The 12,283-nt window shown below is 41.0% G+C and overlaps 1 protein-coding gene across 1 annotated transcript in view; it reads left to right on the forward strand.

Moving 5' to 3' along the window:
- The window catches only part of GRB14 (growth factor receptor bound protein 14), a 63,434-nt gene that overhangs the window by 13,076 nt on the left and 38,075 nt on the right, over window positions 1-12,283 (forward strand). The window contains exon 2 of the mRNA XM_029934480.1: window positions 6,133-6,289. Coding sequence (XP_029790340.1) covers window positions 6,133-6,289 — 157 coding nt within the window. The remainder of the gene's footprint in view (window positions 1-6,132; window positions 6,290-12,283) is intronic.

The raw sequence follows: 12,283 nt of genomic DNA on the forward strand, positions 1-12,283 counted from the left end.
ACTGGGTTGATTGAGAGATGACAGGAATTTACTGCTGTGGAATATCAATTAAAATATAATTTTATCATTTAATAAGTGTGTATTTTGGATAAATTTCAACTAAATAAGAGTTAAAAAATACAAGTTTGAAACGGTGTTCAACCAAAAGTACCAAGCTTTTCTTCCAGTAGAGGTTACTTATTTTAAAATGAGTACATCCACCTATTCTAAAAATCTGAGTTGGACTAGACCTTCTAAATTTATCTGTCTTGATTCTTAGTAGCCTGTTTCTTTCTAATTTGTAGTAATATAGTCTGAAGAAAATAATGGCATTTCCTAATTGGTTAGGTATCTTTTCCTTTCCCCCCAAATTTGCCTCTTGTTCAGTTCTTGCCCACTTCTTGAATTTGGCGTAGGCTTCAGAATGTCTCCAGTTGTTGCTTTTTTTTTTTACTTTATTTCCTTTAAAATTATAAAAGATATAATAGATAAAAACAATAGAGCATGAGAGGTAAGAGGCATACTTCTGTTAGCCCAGGTGATGGGAGTTTTCTACAATAAAACATAGGTAGTTAAGTGGTGCCCAGGTAGCACAGTCCAACTTTGGCTCAGGTCATGATCTCACAGTTCAGGGGTTCTAACCCCTCATTGGGCTCTGTGCTGACAGCTCAGAGCCTGGAGCCTGCTTCGGATTCTGTGTCTCCCTCTCTCTCTCTGACCCTCCCTGGCTCATGCTCTGTTTCTCTCTCAAAAATAAATAGACATTAAAAAAAGATTGAAAAAATGGGCAGAAGACATGAACAGACACTTCTCCAAAGAGGACATCCAGATGGCCAGCAGACAGATGAAATGATCCTCAGCGTCACTCATCATCAGGGAAATACAAATTAAAACCACAGTGCGATACCACCTCATGCTGGTCAGAGTGGCTAAAATGAACAAATCAGGAGACTATAGATGCTGGCGAGGATGTGGAGAAATGGGTACCCTCCTACACTGTTGGTGGGAATGTAAACTGGTGCAGTTGCTCAAAAAATTAACAGTAGAACTCCCCTATGACTCAGCAATAGCACTCCTAGGAATTAACCCAAGGGATAGAGAAGTGCTGATGCATAGGGGCACATGTACCCTAATGTTCATAGCAGCCTTTTCAACAATAGCCAAATCATGGGAAGAGCCTAAATGTCCATCAACTGACAAATGGATCAAGAAGATGTGGTTTATCGATACAATGGAATACTATATGGCATTGAGAAAGAATGAAATCTGGTGATTCGTAGCAACGTGGATGGAACTTGAGGGTGTTATGCTAAGTGAAATCAGTCAGGCAGAGGAGGACAGATACCATATGTTTTCACTTATAAGTGGAACAGGAGAAACTTAACAGAGGACCATGGGGGAGGGGAAGGGGAAAAATGGTTAAGGAGAGAGAAGGAGGCAAACCATAAGAGACTCTTACATACTGAGAACAAACAGGGTTGATGGGGTGGGGGAGAGGGGAAGGGGGGTGAGGGGCATGAAGGAGGGCACTTGTTGGGATGTGCACTGGATGTTATATAGAAACCAACTTGACAATAAACTATAAAAGGAAAAAAAAGATTAAAAAAAAAAAAAAAGAAAGCATGGGTAGTCAGGAAGCCTTTCCAGCGACCTCCATGTCATCCCCATTTGCCCCCATCTCCTGAAGTGAAATCTGCCAGCTGGCCTCTGAGGGAATTGAAACAGTGGCTCATCACTGGGGCACATGAAGGAGCAGCCACAGGGTTGGCTCCTATTTTCCTCTCTCGAGTGGTCATTGTCACGTTGCTTTTGGCGAGTGTGCAGCAGGGCCTGACCCAGCGATCACTGGCCAGGGCACGTGGAGGCTCCGGGGACAGCATCCCACCAGTCTGGCCCGGATCCAGATCCTCAGGGCACACACTCGAGAACAGTAGCCTCCCTGCGTGCAATCCTGGGAAACACGGAGATTCCAGGCAGGTCTTGGGGTCTTAGTGAACGACATGTGTTAACAAGAAATGAATGAAATAATGTAAAAGGTCAGAGAGTTTTGACCTGATCTTGGCAAAGTATTTTCATGATCTTTTTCATATGACTTTATGTAGCAACCTCAGCAACGCAAAACTCAGAACTGCCCACAAACACCATTCTTACCTAGGACTGTTTATAAGAAAACAGGGATATCTGTAGATCATTGAGAAGAATTTGAATTTACTGAGTGTTACAATTTAATTAATCATATACTTTGTGACCGAAAATATTTTTTAAAGTTTATAAATAGGTATTGACTGCTTATTATGCCAAACACTTTGGCTCTACAGGGGTACAAAGTTCATTTGTTCCAAAGATCTTTGTTAAGCCATACATAACCTGCCTTGGGCCGGGTACCCGAAATATGATGTCAAATGGTAAACAGAGATTTTCCTTGAAGGAATTTATTAGTACAATTGAGGAGAAAGGCCTGCAAATGGAAAATTACAAACTAAGAGTATGTAAAAGAGTACTATAAATTACAAAGCCTTGGGCAGTCTGGGAAGACTTTCTGGAGGAAGTGCCATGGAAACTGGGGCCAAACAATAAGTAGGAATTTGCCAAATAAGGCGCGTTGTTTGTTGGTGGTTGGAGTATTGATCCCAGTTGGAGGGTACTTCACATGCAGCTTGCCAGGTACCTGTCCTATTTGGCTAGGGTCATAGAATGACCTGTAATATAGGCTTGTGTCCTGGAGGATGTACATGCTGTGTGCATCCTACAGTTAGGGCTTTGTTCCATGTGTTCCCACTTTCCTGGGTCTCTTTCTACCTACCTCACATTGTCCTTCAGACTTTCAGGTGGTGTAAGTCACCGTTAAGTGTTGCTACTTCTCAGGGTTCAGTCCTAGATTCTCTTCTTCTTGTGTTTTTCTCTTTCTCTCTCACCAGACGTATCCATGCCTATGTGTTTGTTTACTAAAAAGCGTGATGGTTCTTACGTCAGTTCTGAACTTAGGACCATACATCCCTACTACCACCATCCTGCCTCCCACCTCAGTTCCCTTAGGACCAGGCTCCCTCTTCGCTGCACCTGCCATCCCTGACTTTGCTCAGTCCTCAGAACTTGCCAAATTCCTTCTTGCCCGAGGGACTTCTGTTTTCTCAGCTGAAGTGCTCTCACCTTCTCTTTGCCTAGTTCTTGCCCACTCTACCTTCAAGTCTTGGCTTAAATGTCACTTTTTCACAGATACCTTCCAGGTGTCTCCTAACCCTCCCTCCCCCCCCCCAGTTTATGATTATGCTGCACTTTGATGCCCTAGTTTGTAATTGTTATTATTTTTTAATACTGCTTTCCCTACTAGACTTTAAGCTCTCTGGAGGAAACCAACAGTCTCTGTGACAGCCTTATATTAAAACACTCAGCAAAGGATGTGCACCGTGTAAGGGGTCTCAGTAAATATGAGCTACTTGAGTTGAGACAACGAGGAGCCACTGAAGAATCTTAGTAGCAGAAAGATCTGATCGGATTGGCAATAAGCAAGTTTATTCTGCCAGCAGTGTAGAGATTGACTTGGAGCGGTGCGTGGCTAGAGCAAGGGAGATAAGTAGGTAGGTGTTACCAGTAGACATGGCACATATAAACACACAAAGAAGTCAAAATCAGTTGTTCCAGGGGCTCTGAGATATTCTCAAGATTCTTTTAATCTCTTAGCATGGCTTACTCCACGTGGGCCTCATTTTCTCACAGTCTTTCTCTTTGTGACCAATAATAGCTCCATCCTACATCTGCCCAGTAGAAGAGGGGGTCCTGTCCACTCTACGGATATGTGAATGCACCTCCAGACTGGCTCTGACTGCCTCTGATGAGGTCATATGCCCTTCTCTGAAGTGATTTCTGTGGCCAGAGGGATTCTGGGTGCTGGTTGATCAGGCTGGATAATGTCTTTGGGGATCTGAGGCCCTGGTGTGCACTGGTAAACTGGCCGTAAACAGAATTTTTTCTGTATGCATGCTCCTGCCACGGCTGACTTCAGGCTGGCCGCCTGACTCAGAGCTCCTGAGCGTCCACGCCGGCTCCATGAAGCCATCCCTGCAGCTGTACCTCTCGTGGCTGAGCTGGCAGTGGTGCTGCAGGGCTCACAGGGACTGAGGCTGGGGACGGAGCATGCTCTGAGAGGCGACCAGAGGACTGCTAGAGAAGACGGGGGGTGCCTGGTAGCCAGTCGAGCAAGGAAATTTGCACTGTACCATGTAAAGTATACTTTGGGGTCATGATTTTCATCTACCTTTGAATTTTTTTAAGTTCCTTTACTATTTTCTTGAATAGCATGTTGAAGCATTGTATAATATTCTATTCTATGAAAGTACTGTCATTCACCATTCTTTTATTGTTGAATATTCAGATTAATAGAATTATATGTAATGCGTTGCTGGGTATGTCTATGTGTAAAGCCATTTTCCACATTTAGGACAGGTTTCCTGAGACGGTTTACCTAAGTGAAATTACTGAGTCCATGGAATGGACCTTTTAATGCTTTTGAATACTTTCCAATAGGTGTACAAAATAGTTTTACCACCGATATTACTCCTATCACTGTAAGAGAGCAAGTATTTTGTCACACTGTTATTAAGTGTAATTAAAAAAAGATTGGTAGGCCAGGGGCACCTGAGTGGCCCAGTCTGTTAAGCATGAAACTCTTGATTTGGGCTCAGGTCATGATCTCACCAGTCATGAGACTGAACCCTGCACCAAGCTGTATGTTGTTGGTGCAGATCCTGCATGAGATTCCCTCTTTCCTCTCTCTGCCCCTACCCTGCTTGTGTGCATGTGCTCTCTCTCAAAATAACTAAATAAACATTAAAAAATTGGTAGGACAGAACTGATATCATTTTTATTTGCATTTGTTTGAATTACTAAATATGTTGAAATGCCTATATTTCTGTAACAAGTGTATTTCTTATAGTGAATTTTCTTACCATTTCCCACTTGTGTTTATATATATGTTGATCTTACTATACTATTATCATAGGTATTTATCTTGTTATAATTAATTTAATTAACATATAACACACCATAGTTAATAATGGAAATTCTAGCACATAGGACAACTTGGTAAATGTTAAGGGGAGGGCTGCATATGAAACTGTCCAATTCTGTATAATTTAGGATAACATTAGCTGCTGTGATACATTACTATAAATTCACAGTAAGCGAACACAATGGAAGTTTATTCTTGCTCATGTCCAAGTTCCATATGGGTGTTCTTAATTGGGCACCTTTCATGTGCTCGTGATGGGACAGAGGCTCTCTGTCCTATGGCTTTTCTCCCCCTAGGTCCTTGCGGTCATTTCCATTCAGTGGGAGGGTGGCGTAACAGAATGGGGGAGATCTTTATGGATTAGGCCATTGCCCAAGTGCAACGTTGAATGTGCTTACAATCCTTTGACTAAAACTCATTCCCATGGATACAACTAATTGCAAAAGGGAAAAAAGGATTTGGTCCACATCTAGCCAATCTTTGCCAGAGTTTCCAGAACCTGAAAATAGAGAAATCTAGGGGCGCCTGGGTGGCTCAGTTGGCTAAGCGTCCGACTTTAGCTCAGTTCATGGTCTCACCATTCGTGGGTTCGAGCCCCATGTCGGGCTCTGTGCTGACGGCTCAGAGCCTGGAGCCTGCTTCAGATTCTGTGTCTCCCTCTCTACCTGACTCTTCCCCACTTGTGCTGTGTTTCTCTCTGTCTCAATAATAAACAAACATTAAAAAAAAAAGAAAATAGAGAAATCTTTTCATAAAGTCTGATTCTACTTACTGCTTTTACTACCTGTATATATCTGGGAATGAATAGCGCATGTTACTCAGATTACAAGATTTAAATAATGGGATGGAAAATTTTAAATATTGTTAAGAGATATATAGCTTTTTAATAGACCAGAGTGGTAGAGAAATGACACCAAATGCTCATTGAATATCCTCTAGTTTAGACACTGAAGAGAGTACAAGTTGTCAGACTTGTTACAAAGAAGTCTTGGATAGGCACCATTCATTCAGTATTTCAGAAAATTAAATGTACAAGACTCCATATAAGGACTTGGTAATTTGCTCAGCCAATAGGTTTGATGACGTATTAGAATGATATTTTTAATAGCCTATTTTAGCTCATTTTCCTATTTCTACCTACACAGGTAATTAAAGTATACAGTGAAGATGAAACCAGCAGGGCTGTAGAGGTCCCCAGTGACATAACTGCCCGAGATGTTTGCCAGCTGTTGATCCTGAAGAATCATTACATTGATGACCACAGCTGGACCCTTTTTGAGCATCTGCCTCACATAGGTCTAGGTAAGGATACAGGACCATAGTCCGCGTCACTGGTTTTCTGTTCCTTATAGTTTCAATCATATGGCAAAGATTTTCTTCAGAGATAGAAAAATAGAAGAGAATTATGAATAGTCTTTCTCTTTAATTTTGGTGTTGGTGGTTGGGAAGAATGTAGCATAAAATGAAAGTAAGCGTGGAAATATTACACGTTTAGCACACTTCTTTGTTTAATGATTTAGGGAAATTTGGAAGCCAAAACGTAGAGTCCAAGTTGATAGAAGCATTAAATTTCATAATCATCTTTGGTAGCACAGTGAATACTTTTTGAGACATTAATAAGATAAGCTGTTATTTGAACTACTTTTGAATTGGATATAGTGCAGACATGGGAAATTTCTACACTGGTGGTTCTCTTTATGGGCATGCAAACCCTAAATTTTTCATGAAGAACTAAGTAATTCCTATACATTTTAAAGTCATTCACATAAAGGGTAATCTTTAAGAATATTTTGTAAGTTGGCAATGCAGCTCTGTGTTGTAAAAGGTAGAGGGCTTTGTCCTCCACTTTTTAAAATAAGTTAACAGAATTTTCATTCTTCTGTTGGAGTGAGACAGAATTTGGCAACAATTTTATTTCACCTTTTCTTATTTTTACAAATTAGTGTCAAGGAACATGTTCCTATAGTAAGTAATGAAAAAGAAAGGGGTTTGTTACGTTAACGCCATCCGACTCTTTGAATTCCAGTTTGTTTCCTGTGTCTGCTCCAACAGATTGCTACAACCCTGGTGGCTTACAACAACCAAAGTTTATTCCCATGGCTCTGGAGGCCAGAAGTCTGAAACCAGTAGCACTGGTCTGAAAGTAGCGCATTGGCAGAGATGCGCTTCCTCTGGAGGCTCTGGAAGAGTGGCTGTTCCTTACTCTTCCGGCCTCTGGTGGCGGCTGACCTTCCTCAGCCGTGGCCGCCTCACTTCCGTCTCTCCTTTTGTGCTCACGCTGGATTTTCCTCCTCTGTCTCTGTCAAATCACCATCTGCCTCTCTCTCATAAAAATGGTACCATTTAGAGTTTACTGGATAATCCAGGATAATCTCTTCATTTCAAGGTCCCTTAATCATATCTGCAAAATCCTTTTTATTTTATCTATTTATCTATCTATCTATTTATTTATTTATGGCCATATAAGGTAACATTCACAGAAAACTTGAATCCTGAAGGTATGCTATACTGGCCAGTGCAACTTGCTGTCATTGCCTTCCTAGGACAGAAAAGGTTCAACATACATTGTCTGTATTGACATTTGTGACTAATTTAACTTCTGTTTGTGACCATTCATCTCCTTAAAGTATGTCTCAATAGACATCTGCCCTATTCTAAACTATCTTGTTTACCTATGCTCTTCATTAGCATATGAAATTACAGTATTCTATATTACTAATTTTTTTCTTTGGGAGCAACTTTAAAAACATTTTTTTGGTTATGGTCACTAGAGGTTATCTCTAACAAATAGCTTGAAGTTCAATAATAAAAATCTACTCTGTAAGTCACTGAGACCACAGCAAGTGAGGGTAAGGAATAAAATGCTCAGGTCTTTTATTGTCGAGGTGTCAAATGGAACATTGAGAATTAATTTGACTGCATAATAAATTTAAACTTTTAGGCATCAAATAGAAATATATTTCTCATTACTCTATTTTCTGAAAATGCGGAAATAAAATCGAAGATGTGAGAATGTTGTCTCCTGACCTCACCAGCCATGCGTCAGGCCAGAGATACGGGAAAGCAGTGGGGCCCCACAGCCTTCTTGTGTTCTTTTTCCTTCTGCTTTCCCTCAGATTATATCTTTAAATGCTAGGAAAACTGCAGGCATAATGCTACCCAGGTACTAATGCGTATTAGATTTACCATCTCTCATTTCTGTATTTATTCATTAGCTGCTTTATTTCTATAAGGAGACACTGAAACATTAGATGATGATAGCTAATGAATATATATTTTCTTCACTTATTTACTATTTAATTTCTCTATTTTAACATAATCTGTAATTATACTGTGTATTTACTTTTGTAGACTACCTTGTGTGTATGTGTGTCTGCGTGTGCCTGCGCACTTAAAAATACATCTTGAGTATTTTTCTTTTTCTTTTTTTTTCACTTTACAGATTCCACAAAAACTAGGAACTCTCTCTGCTTTTTCTTGTTGACTTCCTCAAACAGTTAGCAGATATTTATTGACTATTTTGTACCAAACCTTAGATCGTAGGGGTACACTATGAACATGATAGACAAAAATAAATAAATAAATAAATAAATAAATAAATAAATAAACAAACAACAACACTGACCTTGTGAGTTTGCGTTCTCCAGGGGAGAGAAAGAGAAATGACTAAAATTTGTAATCTCTTAGGTGACACTGAGTATGGGTTTCTCCTGATATCCAAAAGTAGAGTGCTCTTATGAAAACTTTCGTAAGTTGAAACTGTATAAAGCAAAGAAGCATTGACCATTAATTTATATGGAAAATTTTTGAGAATTCCCAGACCCCAGAAATAACCTCTCTTAGCATCTTCTGTATCTCAAGGCACGTCTTGCCAACAGATGCACAGAGTAAGTCCAGCTAAAGCCCAGATGGTCACAGACTAAGTTCAAAGCTCTGGCAGCTGGATGCTGTGATGCTGAGTATAGTTCCTTGGAAGGAGCTTGGTGGGGCCGCTCTCGCTGCTCTCCATCCAGGGTGCGCGCTGACTCTGTAAGGGGCTCCCTGCAAAGCAAATGCCGATTGGCATTTTCACTTTTCACCTTTTTATGTAAAAGTGAAAATCCTCTTTGGATTTCTACCTGTTCACAAAAACAGGTACTAAGGTAGGTCTTTTGTAAATGCAAAGTGGTATGATGTGAACTTTTGAAAAGCTAGAGTTGCCTGTACTGTGAGAAAAGAAAGGCAGGAAGAAGGAAAGAACATTGCTGGGGGTAAGTGGGAGATGTACTTTATTTCTTGTTTTTATTTTTTGGTGAGAGAGAAAGCACGCAGGAGCAGAAGAAGAGCAGAAAGAGAGGGAGACCGAGAGTCCCAAGCAGGCTGTACACTGTCAGTTCAGCGCCCCATGCAGGGCTCAAACCCATAAACTGTGAGCTCATGACCTGAGCTGATATCAAGAGTCAGACAACGAATGAGGCACCCGGACATCCCGGGAGACACACTTTAAACAGAGGGATTGGGGAGATGTCCTGGACAGCGTTACGTGGACGAGAGTATTTGCAGCAGTGTGCTCAGGTGGCAGCCAGACGCCAGCACTTCGGGAATAAGGGGGAGTGGGCTTCCTTCAGGCAGCCACAGAGCCCGCACATGTAGGCTTTCCTGGAGGGGCTTGACTTTTCCATTGAGTGTCAGGAAAAGTGCCTGGAGGTCTTGGAGTCAGCAATATGATCTGATTCAGTTTTGAAAGTACCGTTGACCCTTAAATAACGTGGGTTTGACCTCCATGGATCTACGTATATGTGGATTTTTTTCCCAATAAATATAGTCCAGAATCTATTTACTCTTCCTTATAACTTTTCTTAATAACATTTTTCTCTGGCATACTTTATTGTAAGAGTATAGTATATAATACATATAACGCCAAGATATGTATTCATGGATAGTTAGGTTACCAGTAAGCCTTCTAGGTCAACAGTAGGCTCTCTATTAGTAATTAAGTTTTGGGGGAGTCAAGTTTCATACAGATTTTTGACTACATGGGGATCTGCACCCCTATCCCCTATGTGGTTCAAGGGTCAACTGTATACAGGTAAGAAGGCCGGAATTCAACCTTTTAGAGACTGAGCCAGTTTGTTTTGCTTCTACATCAAATTGCCTGTGGCTTCCTGGATTGATCCTGGCCCATCTGTAATTTCTTCTGGTTGCTCATGCCCCTTGGTATAGTCTACCCAGGTATGAGGTGCGGTATTTGTGAGACCTTGAGGCATTATTGATGAGAACTTTGTGACTTGTAGGATAGATACAAGTTAAGTTCTCTGTACTTTAGTTCACTTAATGACCAAGAGAAGCTTAGGAAAGTTTCAGAGACATTTTATGTTGTTAAAATAAATGTGCTACTGTTGTTGCTTCTGATCTAGTAACGCATACCACAAATTACTAAAGACAGAAGGAGAAGCACTTGATATTCAAAATATAGTTTGTCTATGGAATCTAAAGTCTCTTTTCAGAGGGACATTTTCTGTGCCAAATGAAACTTCAATCTTATTAGTATTTTTAATATAAATGCATGTGTGTGATAGCTACTATTAATGTGCACCTTATATGTCCAAGGCACAGAGTGAGAGGTTTCACATTGATCTTGATGGATGAGCTTATTACTTAGCCTCTTAGCAACCCTGCAAGATAGGTTTTTTTAAACTCCATTTTTCATAGAGGTATACAAAGAATCAGTGATGAAATATGTTGCCCAGAGTCAAACATTGCTCAAATCTAGGTCCTTTGAGATTCTAAATCTATAATTTTTCTTTGAAGTGAGTTGGTCTTTCCTCAGTAGACAACCGGTCCTGGGATTCTGTGGTTGGTTTGTCTCTGTCTCATTCTGCACCTCTGTCTTTCATGCGTGGTATGAGTACAAATTAAAATTTTGAACCCTCCAGAACACTTTTAGGTAAATTTTTCTTACCAAGTGGTATTGAAATTATTGGGAGCAAACCCAACTCTCCCGGTTCATTTTATAGCAAAACCAGTTATTTCTGTTGCCTGAGCAAGATCATGTTGGAAACGGTTTCTCCTTGAATTTGTATACAGCATAAAAGGTACCATGACTTTTGGAACTTTGAGTACAATATCAATATTTCATATCCTCTGGCAATAATTATTAATGTATGTTGCCGAGAATTTTAACAGGCAGAGTAAATAATTGAAGGCAGCTAACCATCCTCATTTTGTTATAAATCTCTGATTTGCCTCATTTTGGATCATCTTATGAGGAGGTTCTAGCTGCACACAGTTTTACAGACGTTGAATTTAAAATATCACTACATCTACAAATATTTGCCCTTCTCTCCTGTGTTGACGTTGTGTAACGGGTGTATTTTACTTCGTGGCCACTGGATGTCACTGTAGTTCCCCAGATGGAGCCCCCTGCTTTGACAGTTGGTGTGAGTGGATTGAGGGGGAAGTGGGGTGGGGGCAGAAACTTCAGTTTTAAGTCCTCTGGACCTTAATGGGATCCATGTTTGTCTTGCTCCCATTTTGATTCCTAATTGAAGCCACGGTATGAAGCAGTGGCAATTAACACAACACCTCAAGCGCATACCTATGGACTCCTCGGGACGAAGAATTAATTGTATTTTAGTGTCATTGCCAGGGACAGCTGAGAGTTCCATTGTGAATATCACCGTGGAGTGGCTTTAATAAGCAAAATGAATGACTGGAGGCTTTTAATGAAACCATTTTTATGTGTGCAGCTGTCCCCACGTGATCTCTTTGAGACAAAAGCAGGGCACAAGAGCCGCCTGCTTTGAAGCTGTTCCTTCACTTTTTCTTCTTATTTACAAAGAGGCACAGTGTTTTTCCTGTTGTTTGGAGCTGATACGTGGTTGTACTTTCAGTGCTGTTTGTAGCCTGCCAGCCATCAGAATTGTGACCACTCTTATCACCAGTACAAATAATTGTGAAACCTTTAGGTTATGTGACGCTGGGCTTCCTTCTCTACTGAAACTGAGCAGAGCTTTGAGGAGGCGTGGTGTCCTGGGGGCACACGAAGACTGGAGGCAGAAAGTGTGAACCAGTGGGGCACCGGGCTGGCTCAGTCGGTTGAGCATCCGACTTTGGCTCAGGTCGTGATCTCATGGTTCATGAGTTTGAGTCCTGCATCCAACTGGCCACCAGTTCGTGAGCTCGAGCCCCACATCCAGCTTGCAGCTATCTGTGCGGAACCTTCAGATCCTCTCCCCCCCCTCTTTGCTTGTGTTTTCAAAAATTAACATGAAAAAAAGAAACAAGAAAACATGAACCAGTGAGGAGTGCCTGTAT

Source organism: Suricata suricatta, chromosome 3 (assembly GCF_006229205.1).
Source record: "Suricata suricatta isolate VVHF042 chromosome 3, meerkat_22Aug2017_6uvM2_HiC, whole genome shotgun sequence".
Lineage (NCBI taxonomy): Eukaryota > Metazoa > Chordata > Mammalia > Carnivora > Herpestidae > Suricata > Suricata suricatta.